The 25116-nt window shown below is 41.9% G+C and overlaps 1 protein-coding gene across 1 annotated transcript in view; it reads right to left on the minus strand.

Annotated features, from left to right (window-relative positions):
- Window positions 1-12039: 12039 nt before the first annotated feature.
- LOC124798426 overlaps window positions 12040-25116 on the minus strand; it is a 62631-nt gene continuing 49554 nt past the window's right edge. Inside the window, exons 2-3 of the mRNA XM_047261832.1 lie at window positions 24290-24502; window positions 12040-14392 (exon numbers count right to left, since the gene is read on the minus strand). Of these exons, the coding sequence (XP_047117788.1) occupies window positions 14282-14392; window positions 24290-24502 (324 nt within the window). The 3' untranslated portion in view covers window positions 12040-14281. The remainder of the gene's footprint in view (window positions 14393-24289; window positions 24503-25116) is intronic.

The raw sequence follows: 25116 nt of genomic DNA on the forward strand, positions 1-25116 counted from the left end.
TCTTAGGTTGTTTGCAGATGCCGCTGTCGTTGATCGACTAATAAAGTCATCAAAAGATCAAAACAAACTGCAAAACGATTTGGAAAAGATTTCTGAATGTGCGAAAAGTGGCAGTTGACCCTAAATAACGAAAAGTGTGAGGTCATCCACATGAGTACTAAAAGGAACTCGTTAAACTTCGGTTGCACGTTAAATCAGTCTAATCTAAAAGCCGTAAATTCAACTAAATACCTAGGCATTACAATTACCAACAACTTAAATTGGAAGGAACACATAGAAAATGTTGTGAGGAATGTTAACCAAGGACTGCGTTTTCTTGGCAGGACACTTAGAAAATGTAACATACTTACTAAGGACACTGACTATACTACGCTTGTCCGTCTTGTTTTAGAATACTGCTGCGCGGTGTGGGATCCTTACCAGATAGGACTGACGGAGTACATCGAAAAAGTTGAAAGAAAGGCAGCACGTTTTGTATTATCGCGAAATATGGGAGAGAGTGTCACAGAAATGATACAGGATTTGGGCTGGAAATCATTAAAAGAAAGGCGTTTTTCGTTGCGACGGAATCTTCGCACGAAATTCCAATCACCAACTTTCTCCTCCGAATGCGAAAATATTTTGTTGACATCGACCTGTATAGGGATGAACGATCATCACGTTGAAATAAGGGAAATCAGAGCTCATACGGAAAGATATAGGTGTTCATTCTTTCCGCGCGCTATACGGGATTGGAATAATAGAGAATTGTGAAGGTGGTTCGACGAACTCTCTGCCAGGCACTTGAATGTGATTTGCAGAGTATTCATGCAGATGTAGATGTAGAATGTGCTTGCTGCAAGATATGGCGATCCTCCTTTGTGGTGGTCAAGCGTGGTCGACTGCAACCCTTACGACGAATATGTCTGCCCCCACTTGTCCATGAAAATCCAACATAGGGCCACTGTCACATCGGAATGCCTCACAAATGTCGACATTCCGCGAGTCGACCATGCGGCCAAATGGAGACCCACAATGAGGTGCCTGTCAAACTCTGTCAGGTGCTAATAACGCCGTTTCACACAAGTACGCAGATCTCCGTGCCCTCACAGTCATCACTCAACATAACATCTGACTCCGTTCATGCCCCAGCATACTTACTAGACCTGTTAAGAGCATTAAATACTGACAACACTTACGCACTCTGCTGGTCGTCCTGTCACATAGAATTTCAAAAATAATCGTTTACATACTCGCCAAATGTATGAACGTGTAGGAAGTTACAATGATGTCTGATCATGTCTTCTTGATACTATATTTTTTTGTCAGGCAGTATGCAAAGCTTTTAAGAAATAAATTCAAAGGCATTTCGCTTGTTTGCGAGAAGTGTCACAACTCAGTTTTGTGTAACAGTTTAGGAAAAGAAGGGACAGCACCTGCGTTTTTGTTTAAGGTTTTGTACTGCACCTGGTCGTATTGCCGAGTCTCTGTTCTAAATTTGTTATGATGGCAGTGTGAAATCGCTTCCTACTGTGCCAAAGTCAAAGTGACATGAGACAACAGAGAATTAGGAACTAGGACATGCAACAAATCAAAGACTTATCACACAATGAGATATTTTTAGCCACAACATTTTTATGTTTTCTTTTCTGTTGCCATATGTTTAATATTCGTTTAATTTCAGTAACTAAATGATTAACTGTGCATGTTCATTCTCCTTGACAAGCACAGGCAGCTTCACATTGTGTCTTCTTTCAAACAGACAAAATGGTTTCGAGATAACTGTATAATTCGCAGAAAAGATTGTCGTACATACAAGTTACCTGCAGATTATAACTCTTTCTGTGTGTACAGATGGGACTGGTTGACTGGCAATACATTCCCCCTCAACCGAATTTATCTAGAACTTGTCTCATAAGTGTATGACTATGCTGTCACATAAATTATTCCTACAAAATCAGTTCTTTGTTACACTGTGTTTCAGTACTAATCATAATATAAAGTGCCTCGTTATGGTATGGTAACTGGACTAAGACATGCCGGCCGCTGAGATCGAGCGGTTCTGGGCGCTTCAGTCCAGAACCGTGCTGCTGCTACGGTCACAGGTTCGAATCCTGCCTCGGGCATGTCTGTGTGTGATCTCCTTAGGTTAGTTAGGTTTAGGTAGTTCTAAGTCTAGGAGACTGATGACCTTAGATGTTAAGTCCCATAGTGCTTAGAGCCATTTGAACCATTTGAACTAAGACATTTTTGGTACTTACCTATGAAAAGTAACTTTTACGCCTTTGACGTATTTCGATTTGCAATCGTAGCAGAAACAACTTACCACAGTGCTGTCAGCGATAAACAGATGCGTAGAAACAGGGCAAATGATTGCAATATCGAATTGTTCCAAGAAAGAAGTACACAACAAATACCCCGAGTGGCCGCTGCCACTCGGCCACTGAGACTTGTTTGGCTCCCCTCAGGCCCTGCAGGACGTTCAAGGTTCCTCAGATTTTAAGTCCCATAGTGCTTAGAACCATTTGAACTAAGACATTTGTGGTACTTACCTATGAAAAGTAACTTTTACGCTCACGAACTCGGACGACCTGTTCCTGCTTCTGCGCCACTTCCTTCAGCACGTCGTATGCGTCCGCTGACAGTGTGAACAGCTGCCATCATGAGCGCTGTCAACTGCGGCCTATACTGTTTCTGAGTTCTACTGGCGGAACTGGAAATCATTCTGCTGACAGCCACCAAAATACGACGTGCCGCGTACACTCTGACAGTTCTGTGCCAGCAGTTACATAGTTCAGTTCAGTGTGTGCAGTCACCTCAGTACAGTACTCTGGAGACTACCTTCCAATTTGGCAGTAACTACTTACAGAGAAACTATGACCCTTAACCGAGTGTCTATTCATTTATAATCATTTACAGTGACAACATACACCGGATGATTTTTTTCCACCGTGTGCAAACTCTAGGCATTGATCGATGAGAGGATATGGTACAAAAAAGGTGTACTGAATTTATGTCCGGAAATGCTTGGTTTCCACTCTACAGACTATTTATTCAATCATACTTCGTTGCAGAGAATGCGGTCTAACGTGCGCTGTACCATGCAGCCACAATCCCAGTGTGCATGGTTTCCTCCAAGAGGGTGGTACTGTTTCTCATGTGTTATGCGCCCTCCCCCCTGGCGCCCTCTCCTGCATTAGTAATTGGTAATGTTGTGTCCGATTCACTTCTGTTCCTGTCTCACCTTGTAGTGGATGTGATACAGCGTTGTACACAATGGTTCCGTATTCGAATCGAGAGTTTGCTGACATGGTGTTTATTTCCAGAAAGGCAAATGGCAATGGATGGCTGGCAGCAAGGTTCTATCAGGATAGCTATCCGCACTGACAACAAGGACAGTATTCAATGAAACTTCCTGCCGGACCGAGACTTGAACTAGGGACCTTTGCCTTTCGTGGGCAAGTGCTCTACCATCTGAGCTACCGAAGCACGACTCACGCTCGGTCCTCACAGCCTTACTTCTGCCAGTATCTCGTCTCCTACCTTCCCAACTTTACAGAAGCTCTCCTTAAAGCAGTGAGGACCGGGCGTGAGTCGTGCTTCGGTAGCTCAGATGGTAGAGCACTTGCCCGCGAAAGGCAAAGGTCCCGAGTTCGAGTCTCGGTGGGACACACAGTTTTAATCTACCAGGAAGTTTCATATCAGCGCACACTCCGCTGCAGACTGAAAATCTAATTCTGGACAGTATTCAATGTCTGCAACAGCGGCTCGCCGTTCCTCTGAGAGAGCGTTGTTTCAGGAAGCAGGAAATCATTAAGTACATACCCGAAATGTTCGGACACCAGTCTTGGAGGAAAATGTGATTAACAATGTAGAAGGCGACCACTGTGTCAGTACCAGGCAGTTGGTCTGCCACTGTGGGGTAAGCTAAACGATCGCGTGGAACATTCTCCATGACAATTGTTACTACTCTTATCACTTACAGCGTGTGCAGGGCTTACTAGCAACAGACTTTCCACACCGGAAGCAGTTTTGTCACCGGTTTCTTCACCAGGCAACCACGATTCCGGGTGTTGTGTCATCCATCCTATTCGCAGATGAGGCCACCTCTGTGCAGAGTGGTATCTTCAACTTTCATAACAGTCATCTGGGAGATTGTATGCAGAACCCCCACGGTATTGTGACAGCGAATCTTCAGCATCAGTGCGGCCAGAATGTGTGAGCCGGAATACTTAGCGACCTAATCTGGGACCAGTATTCCTTCCACGTCCCCTAACAGCCCGGAACTGTCGGCGTTTCTTGTGGGTGACTTTGTCTCCCCTGCTAGAAAAAATGCGTTGATGATTCGAAGGGTAATTTGGCTGCTACATAATGGTGCTCCAGCCCACTTTGCCGCTAACGTCCGGAAGCATCTCAATCATGACTTCCCTGGTCGATGGATCCGACGAGGGTGTCCAGTTGCACCACGTGCTTGTTCACGAGATCTCAACCCGTGTGAATTAGAGTTATGGGGCCATCTCAAAAGTGTCGTGTATGCAGAGCCCATTCCAAATGTAGAGACACTGGAGCAGCATATTATGCTGCCTTTGACACTGTTTGGATGCAGCCTGGCCAATGTGAATGTGTGAGACAGAACATGCTACGGCGCGTTGAGGTACACGGAAACATGAGAGTCTGTATACGGTGGAAAGAATCAACCTGTAGACTGCCAATAGACAGCATAGTTATTTCAAATATCATGGTTTTAGATGTAGGACATCAAGTGTCATGCGTCAAAGTGCCGTTTCTAACCAACTCTTAAAACATGTTATTTGTTATTCTTCATTGAGTTACCACATTTGTGTTACAGTGTCGCCCTAACAGACAAGAGTTTAATAATCGTAATGTGCAATGGCTACCTGTAAGGAAGCATAGCAGGAAAACAGTTTTCTGCTACTGTGGATGCTTAGGATGAATTGACATTGAGTTATTACATTTACAATAAATATATTAAAGTTTCGGTCTTAGCTCAAGATGTAAACAAACAGCATTATACATAAGCCACAGAATAGTATCAGTTTGATGTTGTCACATGTACAGTACACTACGCTCACGCCATAGATTGCCCTGCCCTATGGCATATACACCGGTTTCACAATCAGCAAATAAGTGTTTTATTACACACTGAAATATTTTCAGGAACAATTTTTTTGTATTTTCCTTTCTGGCAGTATACCTTCGTTCATTTCTCAGGGACCAAGTACATCCTCATCCTCAATGACATATGTAGTAATGCCGCAGTTTCGATTGTGACTACTGGAAAACAAGGATACAACCAAATGTATATAACTTACACAATTCCAAACATTTCTTAGCATGTGTGTTAATTAGATGAATTAGGTCAGAATGCGACCTCTTTTTCCTAAATAAATGAACGGATATAACAAAGGTTCAGAATTATACGCTGTGTGATATCACGATAGATCCATGTCACACCTTTTCACTTTGCTACAAACGGAACCTATGATGTCCTTCCTTTATTGATGTGTTATTAATACATGCCTCTGTCTCGCCTCGCATGAAAGTCTCATTCTGGGCTACTAAGGCTTTACGATAGCTCTACTCTATCAAATCTAGAAGTCTAAAGAAAGTTTTCGCTCCACAGGGAAATGAAAGTCTATTACAGTTCAGTCAGTTTATGCTCTCAAGAGCTTAAAAAAAACCAAACGTATTAGGAGGTAGGAAAATAAATCAACTTGTAAAAGTCACATGCTACAAGTTTCAGCAGTCTGAACACACTGGAAGACACTGGTCTGCCGCTTTGTTAAAGAATTTGTGTGCTGTGTTGAAATGAGATCATTGTAAGGATTAGTGTGAAAGATTCTCATTGAATTTACATGTAATGAAAAGGCACAATTTGGTTCCCTATGCTGTTATCTGAATTTTGTGTGCCAGACTGCATGTCGCTTTAAAAAACTGACTTGTTATGTTACTGTAGAAAAATGATTAAAGGATGAGTAATTATTATTATTTCTATCGTCTCCATTTGAAATTATTCTATAACCTGTAAATGTCTTAAGTGAGTTTAATAATTTCGTTGTCATTCCAACAGAAAAGAAAAACATCAGAATCATTTGTGATCCATCAAGTTTTCTACACATCATTGATTAATGATGTGTTTTCGGGTAAACAACCGAGTTGTAGATTCCATTTTTGTGCATAAAACAGTGTCTACAACTCTGCACTATACCTGAAAACACGCCATTAAGAAAAATCAGCTGTCAGCGACAATGGATCCATTAAGACACGTTATCTTGCAATGTGGCAACTATGCACAGACGGTTCTTTGGTTTTCGTACTTCACTATAAACATGTCTCACAACACGTCTGACTTCGTGCCTTCCCACTCAGCCGTTTTGTTGACTAGGATTCCTTATCTCAAATTGATTCACATGCGCTGCCAAGAACTGGTAGTGAAAATTTCGCCATCAGCATTATCCGGACCGGATATCTCCGAGCAGAACTCCCCTACAGAAGCGTGTGTTTGCGACCTCGGCTACGGAGATCTTGGTAAACATCTGGAGATTATCACGTGCGATTTAACCAGAAGAATTAGCCTATACGCAACTGGTGATAAAGAATCAAGCTCTGAAACGCGTTGTACACGATAATGCGTTAAACTGTGTGTAAGATTTGTTCTTTGCACTACAAGTATTTAACATGATTACAAATTACAGAAATCCAGTAAAAGTGTACCATTCAAGGCGTAATTGCAATCAAGACTTTTCGATGATTACGTCTGCGTTTTCACAGGCTTTTGTATTTTTAGTAGTGGCTTCCGTTGTTGCTTGGTGGAACAAATCCACAAGTATAAATGAAAAAAGAAACTGTTAACTGTTCTGCAGTTGTATACAGTGCATTACAAAACATCCATGTTTTGAGTTCATTTGGTATTTGCTTTTAATTATACATGTTTCTAATACTGCGCCACTTCTTTCTAGCTTTCGGTTATTCTGAAAAAAACTAAACATTTCTCAATCGTCTCCGTTTCTTTTCTGCTGCCAGACATATAATTTACGCACACGACTTTATGTGGTAATTTCCAGTCTTGGTTCATCTACATCTACATCTATACTCCGCGAGCCACCTTACGGTGTGTGGCGGAGGGTACTTATTGTACCACTATCTGATCCCCCCTTCCCTGTTCCATTCACGAATTGTGCGTGGGAAGAACGACTGCTTGTAAGTCTCCGTATTTGCTCTAATTTCTCGGATCTTTTCGTTGTGATCATTACGCGAGATATATGTGGGCGGTAGTAATATGTTGCCCATCTCTTCCCGGAATGTGCTCTCTCGTAATTTCGATAATAAAGCTCTCCGTATTGCGTAACGCCTTTCTTGAAGTGTCCGCCACTGGAGCTTGTTCAGCATCTCCGTAACGCTCTCGCGCTGACTAAATGTCCCCATGACGAATCGCGCTGCTTTTCGCTGGATCATGTCTATCTCTTCTATTAATCCAACCTGGTAAGGGTCCCATACTGATGAGCAATACTCAAGAATCGGACGAACAAGCGTTTTGTAAGCTACTTCTTTCGTCGATGAGTCACATTTTCTTAGAATTCTTCCTATGAATCTCAACCTGGCGCCTGCTTTTCCCACTATTTGTTTTATGTGATCATTCCACTTCAGATCGCTCCGGATAGTAACTCCTAAGTATTTTACGGTCGTTACCGCTTCCAATGATTTACCACCTATGGCATAATCGTACTGGAATGGATTTCTGCCCCTATGTATGCGCATTATATTACATTTATCTACGTTTAGGGAAAGCTGCCAGCTGTCGCACCATGCATTAATCCTCTGCAGGTCCTCCTGGAGTACGTACGAGTCTTCTGATGTTGCTACTTTCTTGTAGACAACCGTGTCATCTGCAAATAGCCTCACGGAGCTACCGATGTTGTCAACTAAGTCATTTATGTATATTGTAAACAATAAAGGTCCTATCACGCTTCCCTGCGGTACTCCCGAAATTACCTCTACATCTGCAGATTTTGAACCGTTAAGAATGACATGTTGTGTTCTTTCTTCTAGGAAATCCTGAATCCAATCACAAACCTGGTCCGATATTCCGTAAGCTCGTATTTTTTTCACTAAACGTAAGTGCGGAACCGTATCAAATGCCTTCCTGAAGTCCAGGAATACGGCATCAATCTGCTCGCCAGTGTCTACGGCACTGTGAATTTCTTGGGCAAATAGGGCGAGCTGAGTTTCACATGATCTCTGTTTGCGGAATCCATGTTGGTTATGATGAAGGAGATTTGTATTATCTAAGAACGTCATAATACGAGAACACAAAACATGTTCCATTATTCTACAACAGATTGACGTAAGCGAAATAGGCCTATAATTATTCGCATCTGATTTATGACCCTTCTTGAAAATGGGAACGACCTGCGCTTTCTTCCAGTCGCTAGGTACTTTACGTTCTTCCAGCGATCTACGATAAATTGCTGATAGAAAGGGGGCAAGTTCTTTAGCATAATCACTGTAGAATCTTAAGGGTATCTCGTCTGGTCCGGATGCTTTTCCGCTACTAAGTGATAGCAGTTGTTTTTCAATTCCGATATCGTTTATTTCAATATTTTCCATTTTGGCGTCCGTGCGACGGCTGAAGTCAGGGACCGTGTTACGATTTTCCGCAGTGAAACAGTTTCGGAACACTGAATTCAGTATTTCTGCCTTTCTTCGGTCGTCCTCTGTTTCGGTGCCATCGTGGTCAACGAGTGACTGAATAGGGGATTTAGATCCGCTTACCGATTTTACATATGACCAAAACTTTTTAGGGTTCTTGTTTAGATTGTTTGCCAATGTTTTATGTTCGAATTCGTTGAATGCTTCTCTCATTGCTCTCTTTACGCTCTTTTTCGCTTTGTTCAGCTTTTCCTTATCAGCTATGATTCGACTACTCTTAAACCTATGATGAAGCTTTCTTTGTTTCCGTAGTACCTTTCGTACATGATTGTTATACCACGGTGGATCTTTCCCCTCGCTTTGGACCTTAGTCGGTACGAACTTATCTAAGGCGTACTGGACGATGTTTCTGAATTTTTTCCATTTTTGTTCCACATCCTCTTCCTCAGAAATGAACGTTTGATGGTGGTCACTCAGATATTCTGCGATTTGTGCCCTATCACTCTTGTTAAGCAAATATATTTTCCTTCCTTTCTTGGCATTTCTTATTACACTTGTAGTCATTGATGCAACCACTGACTTATGATCACTGATACCCTCTTCTACATTCACGGAGTCGAAAAGTTCCGGTCTGTTTGTTGCTATGAGGTCTAAAACGTTAGCTTCACGAGTTGGTTCTCTAACTATCTGCTCGAAGTAATTCTCGGACAAGGCAGTCAGGATAATGTCACAAGAGTCTCTGTCCCTGGCTCCAGTTCTGATTGTGTGACTATCCCATTCTATACCTGGTAGATTGAAGTCTCCCCCTATTACAATAGTATGATCACGAAACTTCTTCACGACGTTCTGCAGGTTCTCTCTGAGGCGCTCAACTACTACGGTTGCTGATGCAGGTGGTCTATAGAAGCATCCGACTATCATATCTGACCTACCTTTGATACTTAACTTAACCCAGATTATTTCACATTCGCATTCGCTAATAACTTCACTGGATATTATTGAATTCTTTACTGCTATAAATACTCCTCCACCATTGGCGTTTATCCTATCCTTGCGGTATATATTCCATTCTGTGTCTAGGATTTCGTTACTGTTCACTTCCGGTTTTAACCAACTTTCCGTTCCTAATACTACATGCGCACTATTTCCTTCAATAAGAGATACTAATTCAGGAACCTTGCCCTGGATACTCCTGCAGTTTACCAATATTACGTTAACTTTTCCTGTTTTTGGTCTCTGAGGACGGACGTTCTTTATCAACGATGATAATGTCCTCTCTGGTAAGCCGTCAGGTATTTTATCGTTTCGCCCAAGGGGGGGGGGGGGGGGTCCCTCTAACCTAAAAAACCCCCGTGTGCACGCCACACGTACTCTGCTACCCTAGTAGCTGCTTCCGGTGTGTAGTGCACGCCTGACCTGTCTAGGGGGGCCCTACAGTTCTCCACCCAATAACGGAGGTCGATGAATTTGCAACCATTATAGTCGCAGAGTCGTCTGAGCCTCTGGTTTAGACCCTCCACACGGCTCCAAACCAGAGGACCGCGATCGACTCTGGGCACTATGCTGCAGATATTAAGCTCAGCTTGCACTCCGCGTGCGATGCTGGTTGTCTTCACCAAATCAGCCAGCCGCCGGAAGGAACCAAGGATGGCCTCAGAACCCAAGCGGCAGGCGTCATTCGTTCCGACATGTGCTACTATCTGCAGCCGGTCACACCCAGTGCGTTCAATAGCTGCCGGAAGGGCCTCCTCCACATTACGGACGAGACCCCCCGGCAAGCACACCGAGTGCACACTGGCATTCTTCCCCGACCTACCCGCTATTTTCCTGAGGGGCTCCATAACCCGCCTAACGTTGGAGCTCCCTATAACTAATAGGCCCGCCCTCTGTGACTGTCGGGACCTTGCCGGAGAATCGGCCACTGGCCCAACAGGCGAGGCATCCTGTGGTGGCTCGGAAACGATGTCATCACCACTAGGAAGCACCCCGTACCTGTTGGAAAGGGGTAAGGCAGCTGCCACGCGGCCAGATCCCACCTTCGCCTTTCGGCCAGGCACGCGCGAGCCCACCACTGTCCGCCATTCACCCTGGAGTGATGGCTGACCGGTAAGATGCTCACTGCCGGAAGACGCAGCGACATCAGGAGTTCCATGTGATTCCAAGGCCACCGAAGTAGGCATAGGTCTCACCACAGTTGCCCCAACGCCACTACGAGCCGACGCCTGCGCTTCGAGCTCGATGAGCCTAACAGACAAAGCCTCCACCTGCCCCCGAAGAGTGGCCAATACTCCTTGCGTCCGCTCACAAAAACCACAGTCCCTACAAATGACTATGTTTACCCTACTCTATACGGTGACAAATTCCCAAGATAATCTTCTGATGAGCTACTCTGATAATCAAGAAACACTCACTGAAATACGAGACGCGAAAACTACGCTAGGTTTTCCCAGAAAAACTATTTAAAAGCTAAGCGCAGCAAATAAGCACAAAAACGCTTTATACAAACAGTACTCGCTGCTGCTGGTGCTCTCGCTCTGGCTGTCACAAGACAACTGCTGATTCAAGTGACTAGTGGCTAACGGCCGCGAAACAAACAAAAGACGGTTTTAGGGCGCTTTCTGTTCTAAACGATCAAGAAAACACTAAGAAATCTAACACGAAAACTACGTAAAGTTTTATCAAGAACTGTTAGTTACTATGCAGAGCAGATAAGCACAAATAGAATCCCTTCCTTAGTGGAAGGTCGTAAACAAAATGCAAAATAAACGCTTTATACAAACAGTACTCGCTGCTGCTGGTGCTCTCGCTCTGGCTGTCACAAGACAACTCAGGTGTAAAATTTGTCTGGAACATAGCGTGACGAATGTCATTCTTCTACCCAGCGTTTATCCCGTCTAGAGCGGAGTCCGTTTTTTCAGTACAGTATTTGGTAGATTTTATTTTATTATTCAATTTCTGTGGCCGAATGCCTTTCTTTGTGCCACAGTCATCATGGTAACTTAAGGGAGGGAAGTCGCCTGGCTCGTCTGTCAGTGAGTTACTGTATTTTAACTGTTTGCCTACCGTATTCTCTGAGGCGGAATTAGCAGGCCAGACACCTTTAGCCTAAACGAGTGTGGGAAACCGCCTAAAATCTACAGCCAGGCTGGACGATGTGCCAGCCCAAAGTCGTTAGCCCGCCGCGTGGATTCCATCCAGGTCTGGAATAATACCCTGTCTCGCAAGCTAGGGCGTTGCACGTTACGCGATGTTTGCCCGTGAAAATTACGCACTCGAGGCTAGAAAAATTGTACCGTCTTAACCTTTTGGTAAAACTACGTGAATCATGAAGGACTCGATTAAATGAAAGTGATAATATGGCTTATTTTTAATCTTTTTATTAGTGTTTCAATTTACAGACAAGTATTCTGTCAGTTTTATTGTCTTAAGTTAAAAACTTATGAAGCTTATTATACTGATTAACAATCTGCATATGATTGACTTTTTGGTGAAATAATAATAAAAGGAGGATGATGCTTGGTATTTTACTGCCTCTGGTGACAATGATATTTCTCACTGAGTGTTGTTGGTGGTACTCGACGAAGTGTGTGGTCATAATGATGATGAAGAAACGTTACAACTTGCTCTGAAAAGTTGTATGATCTTCTATGAAACGGGAAGAATTTAGAGGGCCATGGTCAAGCAACTAGGGACGGCGGTAAGTAATGTCAAACACATAATTTATGCACACGACTTTATATTGTAATTTCCCACTCCTGGTTCAGGTGTATCACAAAAGTTGCCCCTCAGCACCTAATCTGTAAAGAAAAAAAGGCCTGAAAACTTAAATTTGATTGCAGCTACTATAGGTTATACCCCACAGATGGTAGATAGACTATATAAACGAAAATTATCAGGTAGCAGGAACAATATGCAATCTAATCTTTTGTCACCACCACAGAGACATGTAAACTTTTCGTTTGTGAGGAAATTATCGTATCAGTTAGCTACGTTATTAAAAAATATTGACATCGGTGTAGCTTTTCTACCGCATAATAAAGTTCAGAACTCTTATGTGCATAATGAACGGACTAGTAAAGATTGGTATGCCTCCCCACGTGTTTACCAATTGGAATGCAATGTCTACCATACATTCTATATTGGTCAAACTGGCAGAAAGTTTAGAATGAGACAGCAGGGCGCCGACCACCCACGCCTAATGATCTCTGCATGTCATATTGTGCTCGGAAAGGCAAAAGGCTTGATTTGTTGGAAGAGTTGGAAATCTTTAAACACACGTGTACGGGAGACTAACAATTGCTGAACGATCAGCTGACTAGTAGGATTACGATTCAGTGATGTCAGTGGTAAAGTTGGATCGGAACTTGCTGTTTCAAGAATTTTTTTATCCCCATTTGTCAGGGTGCCTATCCTTGGTGGTTATCTTACGGTTTTATTTAGTTACGACTGATGCTATTTCATCTACTTGGAGTGGTTTAATTTTTTTTTAATGAGCGACTGTGTTCTGAGTAATTGTGACCTCTTAACTTGATTATAGTGAATCAACCATTTGCAGATCTGTTTTGTAAGCATTAAATATCCCGTCTGCCACATAAGTATTTTGAGTGACATCTCCGCCGCAGACATTCTACGCAAGCCTCATTTTGTTGCTCGTCTTTGTGTGCGCTTGACGCTCCTGCCGTGAAGTACGGCGGCAGCACTCTGCATCATGTTTAAATGGCGTACTATTCTATGTGTGGTCCAACCTCTGTACCATTCTGCCCTGCTTGTACGACTTAACTAAGATATGTTGTCTCGGTCTATCTGATTATTTATTTAGCATTCTATCCCGCAGTTACACTATACTATTTTAGTTGTTTTTGACTGGGTCTCTGCGGGCTCATCTTGTTCCACACGTGCTTCAGTCTCATACAGATTAAAATGTCGCAAAAAGAAAGTTTTAAGGTCAGTGACAACTTCTTATTCACATATAGAATCGTGCAAGCTAGGGCAGTACCCTAATTTTTTTTTCTTATTTTGCTATTTTTTACTGATAATCTGAAGGTGTTCCACGAAGGCGAAACACGTCGTTAATAAAATATTAAGTTGCATCCAACACTGTTTTTATTCGAATATTCTACATACGGCTGCTGTACCAGACGGCCTAATGGAGTGCGAGAAATTTTATGAAAGATTCATTCTCGGCTGGTGATACTGTTGGTAGGTGGGAAGACGGTAAAGATGCTACAGAAAAGGATGTGCAAGGAATGAGAGGGTTAAGATTTTAAGGTATGGATCCAATGTTCGGGTTTAAGAGGTGGGACAGCGGATTGTGTGGTCGATGTTCCAGGATATAAAATGTTGTAAGAAGACAATGTGACGGCGAGGATCGATGCTGTGGTATGAAGCGAGAAATGCGGAATTTTATAACACTTTTTTAATAGTGGAAAGCACGTCATGGCCATATGGCTGGAAATCTGGTTTCTTTTGTAAAATTACCCCGTGCAGAAGATGAGGAGTTACGGAACGTCACAGTTTCACTTGCACCACTGCTTTACACGGCGCCACGACCGCCTGGAGAGGTGGAAGCTGCTCACAATGGAGTATATCGAGGCAATGGCACCGGGGGTGGCTGCTGCACGGCACTCTGACGTCAGCCGTACACCGAGTTGTCATGAAGTGGCGCCGCGGGGGCAGTGGAGGCGGTGGGGGCGGCGGGGGCGACCAGCGCTGCGTCCCTGGCCAGCTGCTGCTGCAGGTGGAGCTGTGGACAATAAACGAGTCATTGATATGGGAACCAAACATTAGTGGTCCTGTTTACGTACGCTCAGAGTTACTTCTGTATCTCTTATCCCTTTGAGCCCCTCTGGCTACAATTGTTTACCTTACCTTTTACTGTGTCTTAGCAGCAACAGATGTATTTTTCCCCAGTGGAAACCTGAGATACATATGTGTGGATTTTCAACCTTTTCATCATGCACACGTGCCCAACTGATTACAATGAAAATATCAGTAAATCAATGTAGCAGTGCGCAGCAAATCGCGACCACCAGAATTCACGGATGTGGTTGGTTCGCTATATTTGTGAGTTAACGAGCATTTCGCTCTCATTTAAGTATATGGCCGAAAGAGTCAGCCTTCAGGAATTGTGAAACGAATCCTGTCGTTCAGGACCGGATGCCACAAACGGCGCAGATTCACCACGAGATGGGGAAACTCACAGGCGCCTATTGTTTATTGAGGGCGATGCGCTGTAGTGTGCGCGTGAGACAGACGAGAACCTACGTCATAGGGAAACCCAGTAAAGGCTTTCATGGCCAAGGAGACGTAGCATGTTAAATATGGCGGACCTAAGATTGGCCGTAAAGGGAAACATTTATTAATTCTGTAGTAGTGCAGGGAATCAAGCTACAGTAATTTTAATCTACTATCCATCATAAATTTTCATGTTGATCCCAATAAAATTTGAATATTGATCATATCTATAATAGATTAGGATTTACTTTAAAGTGAAATTCAAGTTTTGTAACAAAGACCTGAATGCTAAAATCTGAACGCTTCAGTCGGTCTGAACGATCGACATTTCATATAGAAGCGCGTCATTAAAATGACAAATGTTGTAAATATCAATTCTGTAACTTCATTTCTTTAAAAGATACAGTAAATTTAAATTATTAGTATTTTGAGTTAAGCATCAGATCATCATTTCCTCCACAAAAAACACACTGAACGACGACAGCATCCGGTTCTAGGCGCTACAGTCTGGAACCGCGCGACCGCTACGGTCGCAGGTTCGAATCCTGCCTCGGGCATGGATGTGTGTGATGTCCTTAGGCTAGTTAGGTTTAAGTAGTTCTAAGTTCTAGGAGACTGATGACCTTAGCAGTTAAGTCCCATAGTGCTCAGAGACATTTGACCCATTGGAGACAGCATCTTTTTGAATCATTAGGTAATAGAATATTTGTTGTAAAGTTTAGTGCATAATACTTACTTTTGTTCTTTATTTATTTATCAGAAAGCACATTGATGCAAAGGTACTGGCCGTGACATTCAAAGTTAAGAAGGAAATTATATTGGTTTTATGTAAATGAATTTAACGTTTATTATGTAATGGATATTATTGTTACTTTATTTAGAACGTGAAAGTGGTCAAGCTTTGATTATTTAAATATGTTAAAATGTAAAGTAATGTAGAATAAGCTGAAGTCAAGCAGATGGGCGGCTTCTGGAAAGGGAACTGCGCTAGTCAGTTGAGCGAAGATGTTCGGCGCGCGGGAAACGCGGTCGGAGATGGACAGAGGGCAGTTCTGGTCTAGACACCAAAGAAGACAGTTCGGCTAGAGACACGAAAGGGTATAGTTCGGATGCAGACGCGAATGCGGAGACTTCGGCTGGAGACACCAAAGATACAGTGCTGGTGGAGACGCGAAAGCGCGCGGTCGGTCTTTAGGCAGCTAGGAAGTGAAACGACTTGGAAAATTTCGTGTTGTGTGGTATCGCGGGACTTAGTTTCTGAGCGGTGAGCAGCCGCGCGCCTGGTAGAGCTCCAACTTTTCGCATAGTTAATGAGGTGGAATATCGAACTTGTAGTTCGCGACGGCTTTGTGAATGATCGAACTGTGTCAAATGGATATGCGCTCGAGCGTAACAGTAACTCTAAATATGACCACTTTCGCTATTAGTTTGCTTTCTGAATAAATATAATTCTAACCAAATAACAACTGAGTGCCCTACATCATTTATGGGCCGTTAATTTAGCTCTCGATATTATAATTACTGTTATTATATGTTATATTAACTTTGTATTTCGCGAACTTGCCATCAACCAGACAATTTAACCAAAGGATCACAGGCGTCTAATTTAGGGCGTGTAATGCGACACGAGCGGTTCAACCCTTAGACGAGATTGAGTCAAGACATTTCGATGAAGGGGAACCGTATGTGAGCCCGAACATCTTTGGGCTGTTAGCTCACATATTCCACTGCATAACTGAATATCGCTGCTGTTATTTTGCATGGCAATTATTGGATGATCACTTTACTTTTCATTACAGTAAAGAATATTTCGTAATTAGTTATTTTAGTCCATAAAATGAAGCCAAGTGTACAAAGTATGTTAGGAAAATGAGTACATCTTTTTGTATAAATCTTGCATCTAAAATCGTTAAAAGTCAGCTAAGAGCATTACCACATAAAGAAAAATTATCTTTCCTGCAGAAAAAAGTCAGGTCTGGAAGTGTTTAAGGGATATACCAGTAAAGAATTTTTTTAGCCTAATTTTTAATTTGGTTAAAATGTTGTTTAGAGAGTCTACTTTGAAGATTCATTCATATGAAGTCTGCCATAAATGTTAAAATATGTAAAAACTGTGATTTACCGCATTGGGGTCTGGCGCATCCGAGTGCTCTAATGCAGTCTGCGTAATACTACAATAGTTACCGACACAACAGGAGTCCTGTTAGCTTCGGATAGTATCACGGAGGACATTAATAGCAACTAAAATACTATTCTCAACAAGATTTCTTTTCTTAACGTGATTCGATGACTCCTTTATGGTGAATAGTCTGAAACCACTTGCTTACCTCACGTCTACTTTTAACTTCTCATTTCGCTTGTTTTTTATATGAAGTAAAATGTGAGGCTTGAAAATGACAAACAAACGTATTTATACGGATAGAAAAGGTTCGAAAAATAATTTCAAACGTGCAAAAAGTGCTTCGACTGCTTAGCGGAAGCCTGTTAATCGATATAATTTCCTCAAAATGAGAGTATTTCGACATCGGTGAAAAAAAGCCCAACTCTACGGTACTGTCATTGCATACTAAAGGTTTGTTTAATTTTAGTACTAAAAAACACAAGTTGAAACTCTAAATGCTTTTTTTCAGAACATCATTTTTCAGTTGGCCGGAGCTATAGCTAATGAAATATTAATGCAGTTTCATTACACCGTTTTGTAACGTCCGAATCTGCGGTTTTTTCTGTAGTACGTAAGATTTTTGCGATGTATTTTAATTTAGATTTTTGGTGCAAGTTTTTATAAAGACTTTTTTGTCGAGATAATTGACTTTTACTTGGGAGTTGCAAAGAGTCCGCGATTCCTTTATAACATTATTTGTTTATTGTTCATTTATTTTTTTATAATTTTTTTTGCTTTAAAATTTTCGCATGTTGGTACTATATTTTCGTAGATGCAAAGCAAAGTGTGCTGAACTGGAGTTTGGAATTCCTTGCGTTGTATGTGAGTAATGTATGTAAAATACTATGTAAATTGTTTATTACGTTAAATATTTTTCTGATGACATTTTGTATTTAAAAATATTTGTGTGTATAAATTGTCCATGTTGATGTAAATTTGACAATTTAAGAAATGGTCACGCTTAGCAACAATTTAAGAAATAGGTGTTATGTAAAAGCCAGTGTGCTTTTGTTTGAAGCGAAAGGCTCTGGGGAGTGTAGAAGGTGGCAAGGGCGAATTGCCGTGCTACCTAGAGCAAGAGCGGGAAGCAAGTCACACAGTCTGTGGGCAGCAGTGATTGAGGCAACACCTTTGTGGAGCAGGAGAAGCTTTTCCTGCAAATTTGCACGAAAATGCCTCGGATGAACACTGCAAACGGCTTACGACATAGTTGCAAGCTGTTCGGCTACTGTATGTAAAATTGAACGTCGCCAAGAGGAGAAACTGAGCCCATACAACAAGATACTTGCAGGTCGTACTGTGGGAGTGTAGCCCCGCTGTAATTGTTCGCCACTCTCAAGCGTACAGCCGCCTGCTAAGACTTATTTTGTAATTTTACTTTTGTACAGCGTGAACCATTAATTTAAACTGTTTTTCAATAATCATTCTTTTACTTTAAAGAAAATGGTTCACTCTGTTATCTCATCCTAATCATACATCTATATAGGGTTCCTTCCTGGTGTTTGATTAATCCGAGTATCCGTTTTTACAGATACATGAAGTGCCAAAATAATATATAGAGGCACCATTTAAATTGTTTTTGTGTAAATAATAAAAAAGTTTGCTTAACTGTTGCAAAGTGTTATAATAAAAATTTGCTTACGTAAAATTCAATCAGAGTGAAGCCAAGTTGCTAGAATCCGTTAAATGACTATGCAGAATTAGTTCAAAAAGTAATAGCTTTTGAAAGTAAGTTCCAGTAAGAAACAGACATGTTCAGTATAAAAAGTGTATGCTTTAGTATCTTCAGTATAAAAAGTGTATGCTTTAGTATCTAAGTATTTTAGTATTTAAGCTTGTTCATTATGGGAAATGCTTTTCTAAAGATCACCCCTGACCAATTTTTTTAGCTTCCTTGAAGTTATCTACTGGACCTTTTCTCTTTTAAAAACGTAATGTATAATGGTGTAGTCCAACATTGTTTCAGTGGAGTAATATTTATTTGAAGAACCAAATTAAACAGTAGCAGGAAAGTAGGCAAATTCATACTTCTGCTTTTCCAATACTTCACTGTTTCATTGCATGGATAGGCTGGCAGTCTTTAGTACATATTTTTAACTACTAAATGAGCTTGGAACTGAGTTGTCTTGGCTGCAGTATAATGTTATTCATACTGCACTTCAATCTAACCGCTGGGTAAGATCTTAGGAAAAGAAGTGAATAGTCTGATTTACTTATCCATTAGAAACAACACACGGTCAAATCCTGTAAAAAGGGTAACTCTATTGATTAGCTTTTCCTATTAACAGGACTACTCTCCCATAGTTAACTTAATTTGGAAAGTAAACTAAACTTCAGTATGAGGGTTGTATGTGGCTTTTCACATGACTGGACTATTTGTTCTGTTGGGGTATAGTATACCTAGCAACATAGAGACAAGGTTTTGTGTTATTTAGGTAAAAGCATACCAAATTACAATAGTAGTGGTAGGGTTATACCATACGCAACGATATACACATTTTTGCCTCGCACAAGTCGATGATAGGCAAAATCGATTGTCTAGCGCCGCTAGCGGTGAGAGAGTAGGGGTCAGGCAGGCAGTCAGTTTTACTTTTGAGTCGACTGAGACCGTGCAGAGACTATGTGGCGTCGATATTGATTTAGGCCACTACATGTCAAACATCAGACTGACACATAAAAGTAAAAACAAACCTCAAAAGTTTGATAGAGAACTTCTGAGCGTAGCTACATTATTCGTAGTCCGATATATTACCAGAGGTCTAGAATACCCTTAAGAGGTAATCTAGGAGAAATTGTCGAGCGATTAAAAATAACCCGGTATATTACGGGAGCTCTAGAATACACTTAAGTGACAGTCTAGGAGCAATTGTCAGTGGATTAAAAGCTTTCGCTGAAGAAGTTGCTCCCTTACAGAAACGGAAGAAACATGCTTGGTGCGATGATGAATGCGATATGGCAGTTTTACGCAGGCGTAAAGCTTGGTTAGGTGACTAACAAAGGAAACTGAAAGTTCCAGGGATGAATTAATCAGTGATAGACGATCAACGGCTAAAGAAATTAGATGCGTCAAATGGAAATTTAATTAGGACTCACTCAAACCTGTCGAGGAGGCTTTCAGTCGGCATCAGACGAGAGAGTACTACTACACATTTAAACAGAACCAATCGACATACAGGTTGTTTATAAAAGAATATCGGGGTTTTAACGCTTATGATATTTATTACATTAAATTTACAGTTATAAATGATATGTCAAATCAAAGAGCAACTCAAAAAGTTTTACCAAGAACCTTATAAATGTTCACTGGCATAGCGAAGCACGCGATTTGTTGAACTTCACTGTACCCAAGCTCTGGATAGGCCGCAAGGGGTCCAATAACAGGGCTTGCTTTGCATGGCCTCCACGTTCACCCGACCTAACGCCATGCGATTTTGTCCTTTGGGGCTTCATCAAGGATCGTGTGTACGTGTCTCCGCTATCAGCAGACCTCCCTGAATTAAGAAACCGTACTGAAGCAGCTGTTACTACAATCAGTGAAGACACACTTATCAACGTTTGGGAAGAATTCGGCTATAGACTTGATGTGTGTCGTGAGACAAATAGTGCTCACATTGAACATTTATAAGATTCTTGGTAAAAGTGTTTGAGTTGCTCTTTCATTTGACATATCATTTATAACTGTAAGTTTAATATAATAAATATTATAAAGCGTTAAAACCCCGATATTCATTTATAAATACCCCGTATACTCCACCTGCTCTTATGATGATGGATACGAACGGAAAGATAACAATACGACATAACAATTATGAAAATTCAATGTTTTTCGCTGAATACTTCAAACAGTTACTAAACAGTGCGGGACATCAACATTACTTGGAATCTGACCCTTATCCGAGAAATAAAGCGCATCTAGAAGACGTTATCCCCTCACATCCAGACGAAGTACAAGCAGTGATTAACTCCGGAATTATAAGGCGCTTTTAGAGAATCAACTAGTGGCAGAACTCTGGAAATACGCAAATGTACTAACTGTACTGAATTTACATACACACCTCATTGATATCTGGAATCCTGAGAAATTGCCAGAGGAATGGAATGTTGCAATAAACAATCCACTACACAACGAAAGAGATAGATCGGATCCAAATATATCCTCTCTGGATACTACTTCACAGTTTTCTCTGAGGTTCTGTATTTCAGAATTCATTAACAGCTTCACGCTGAATTAGGTGAATATCAAGGGGGTTTCCGCCCAGGACGAAGCTATCCTGGTCAAATTATTACTCTTAAATGGATAATGAAACACCGAAGGTCAGGAACAAGAAGGTAGTAATCAACTTCGTCGATTTTAAAATAGCCTATGATAGTATCCATCATGAATCTCTACTGTCTGTCCTTACGGGATTTGGTTTACACCAGAAACTTGTCACTCTCACTGCGATCACTCTTCGAAATACTAAGTCTAGAAGAAGGTTCAGACATGAATTCTCTGAACAATTTGGGATTCGAACTGGCCTCCGACAAGGTGATGGATTGTCTCCATTACTGTTAAATTGTGTGCTGGAGAAAATCATGCGCGAATGGAAGATGTGTCGAACTACAGTTAACTACTGTTAAGATCAGAAGAAAGATTCGACTTAACTCTCTTGCAAATGATTTGGGGTTGTTAGTAAGCAGTATCGATAAGGCAAAAGTTTCAGATAGAAGAACCTGAACGATTGGCAGCAAAGATTGGGTTGAAAATTTCTTTTGAGAAAACTGAAATGATGTTCACCTTCTCAGTTGACACAACCATATTACACTCCATAATGCTGAAAAAAATGGAAGAGGTCAAAGTTTTTATATATCATGGTGATATTGTTACTTGGATGCCAATTAAAGAGCATCAAGAGATGGTGGAACGTTATAACTACAACGAGCACAAAGAACTACATGGCCAACTTATAAAAAACGAGCTCTTTCAATAAATGCTAAACTTAGACGTTATCCCTCCGTCATTAAATCGGAGACAACATATGCAAGTGAAACTAAACACTAAACTCCAGAAAGTTGATAGATGAATCTTCCGAACGATTATCAATAAAAATATCAAGTTCCTGGTCAGTGGAGACTCTTGCCCAACTCAGTAGGTTACCAAGAAAGTGAATCCATTGTTGACATGATGCGAAAAAGAAACGTTTCAATTTTTGGCCACATTTCGCACCTTACCGAATAATAGACTCCTGAAACAACTTTTTGACTATTTTTGGAAAAGTAAAACAAAAACAGCTGGTCTAAGTAAGTACAAATGGAACTGAATGATTTGAACAATGCCCAGCATCAAATTGGACATAGAGACGAGAAGCTGGATCTGAAGAACAAATACACACAACTGACATTCGAAACATCACAAAGGAAGAAATACGTTGTATCTGCAGAAGAACGAGCCGCCAGATCGCTGAGAATGAAGGTCTAAACTTATTCATCGTGGGTTCTGTAGTATAATGAGCAATAGAGAGTTTTTTGAACCTCGTCAAGGAACAAGAGTGGCAGAATGTTTATCGCGCTGATAACATAGATGACAAATATAATGCTTTCCTTATCAAATTTCTCATTCTCTTTGAGAGTTACTTTCCATTAGAACGTTCTAAACGGGTTACTAGCAGTAAAAGGGTGCTGCACATGCTAGCCCCGTTTTCAGCCACATGTGTAATTTTTGTTTTAGGAACGGTCAGTTTCCTGAACGATTAAAATACTCAGTAGTGAAGACGCTTTATGGAAAGGGAGAAAGAGATAATGTAGACAATTTTAGACCTATTTCTATGCCATTGGTGTTCGCTAATGTTATTGAAAAGGCTGTGTACGTAAGGATAATTGATCATTTTATATCACACGATTTGCTATCAAATGTACAATTCGGCTTTAGAAGTTGTTTAACAACTGAAAATGCTATATTCTCTTTTCTATGTGAGATACCGTTTGGGTTAAACGCAAGGTTTCGAACGCTAGGCATAATTTTTGATTTAACTAAGGCGTCTCTTGCGTTGATCACAAAATATTACACCAGAGGTTGGGCCATTACGAAATACTGGGAGTATCGCACAATTGGTTCACCTCTTACTTCAGCAGCAGACAGCAAAAGGTCATTATTCACAGTGTTGAGAATGGAGAAGGTCTGAGTGGGTACGGTCAAATGGAGGGTGCCCCAGGGATCAGTGTTGGAGTCACTCCTGTTCCTTGTTTATATAAATGATATGCCCTCTAGTATTACGGGTAACTCTAAAATATTTCTGTTTGCTGATGACACTTGGTAGTAGAGGATGTTGTGTGCAACACTGGCTCGGTTTCAAATAGTGCAGTTCATGACATAAGTTCACGGCTTGTAGAAAGTAAACTAACGCTAAATCACAGTAAGACTCAGTTTTTACAGTTTCTAGCACACGATTCAACAAAACCTGACGTTTTAGATTCAACAAAACCTGACGTTTAAATTTCACAGAATGGGCATATGATTGGTGAAACTGAACAGTTCAAATTTTTGGGTGTTCAGACAGTAAACGGCCGTCGAAAGCCCACGTTCAGGATCTTGTTCAAAGACTTAATGCTGCCATTTTTACTATTCGAATGGTATCTGAAGTAAGTGAACGTTCTACACGAAAATTAGTCTATTCTGCTTATTTTCATTCGCTTATGTCGTATGGTGTTACATTTTGGGGTAACTCTTCCCATTCTAAAAGGATATTTTTGGCTCGGAAATGGGCGGTTCGGGCAATAAGTGATGTACGTTCACGAACCTCTTATCGACCCCTGTTCACGAATCTGGGTATTTTGACATTGGCCTTTCAATATATAAATTCCTTACTGTCATTTCTGCCGTGCGGGGTAGCCGTGCGGTCTAAGGCGCCTTGCCATGGTTAGGGCAACTCCCGGCGTCGGAGTTTCGAGTCCTACCTCGGGCGTGGGTGTGTGTGTGTTGTCCTTAGCGTAAGTTAGTTTAAGTTAGAATAAGTAGCCCGCTCTCTCCCTTCAGAGGCAGGGAATGAAAACATTTTTTAAAAATCCCCTCGTTTGCGAAATATCGCAGGTGAGTGACACGTATCGTCGGGAAGAATGGAGGAATCTGACGTGTAAGTCTGATGTATCAGATCCCTGAGAATCGTTCGAGAATGAAGACGCGGGGGAAGATCCCCTTCGAGGTGTAAGAAGAGTCGTCGAGACCTCAATAATGACGAATGAGCCCCGTTTGCAGAGGCCGGAACGCACCTCTGGGAAGCCGTCTTCACCGAGGCCAAACCGCTCCACGAGCCGCTCGCCCATCCTGCCGTGGCGGGCCTCGAACTCGGTCCTGCGCCGGTCGGAGACCTCGGGATCGAAGTCCCACTGCTGCGTGCGGAAGTTCTCGGGCGCCCCTGCCAGGTTGTTGCGGACCAGCCGCTGTATCAGGCCGTACAGCGGACCCGCCGGCGCCGACAGCGCCTGCCGACAGAGGAACGCGTGAAGCAGAGCTGACGTGTTTGGTGTTCACCCTGTGTCCGTGCCACCTTGCTACCCCCGGACAGGTACACTATGTGATCAAAAGTATCTGGACACCTGGCTGAAAATGACTTACAAGTTCGTGGCCCCCTTCATCAGTAATGCTAGAATTCAATATGGCGTTGGTCCACCCTTAGCCTTGGTGACACCCTCCACTCTCGCAGGCATACGTTGAATCAGGTGCTGGAAGGTTTCTTGGGAAATGGCAGCCCTTTCTTCGCAGAGTGCTGCACTGAGGAGAGGTATCGATGTCGGTCGGTGAGGCCTGGCACGAAGTCAGCGTTACAAAACATTCCAAAGGTGTTCTATAGGATTCAGGTCAGGACTCTGCGCAGGCCAGTCCATTACAGGGAAGTCATTGTCGTGTAACCACTCCGCCACAGACCGTGCATTATGAACAGGTACTCGATCGTGTTGAAAGATGCAATCGCGATCCCCGAATTGCTCTTCAACAGTGGGAAGCAAGTAGGTGCTTAAAACATCAATGTAGGGCTGTGCTGTGATAGTGCCACACAAAACAAGGGGTGGAAGCCCTCTCCATGAAAAACACGACCACA

This window comes from Schistocerca piceifrons, chromosome 5, assembly GCF_021461385.2.
Source record: "Schistocerca piceifrons isolate TAMUIC-IGC-003096 chromosome 5, iqSchPice1.1, whole genome shotgun sequence".
Taxonomy (NCBI): domain Eukaryota; kingdom Metazoa; phylum Arthropoda; class Insecta; order Orthoptera; family Acrididae; genus Schistocerca; species Schistocerca piceifrons.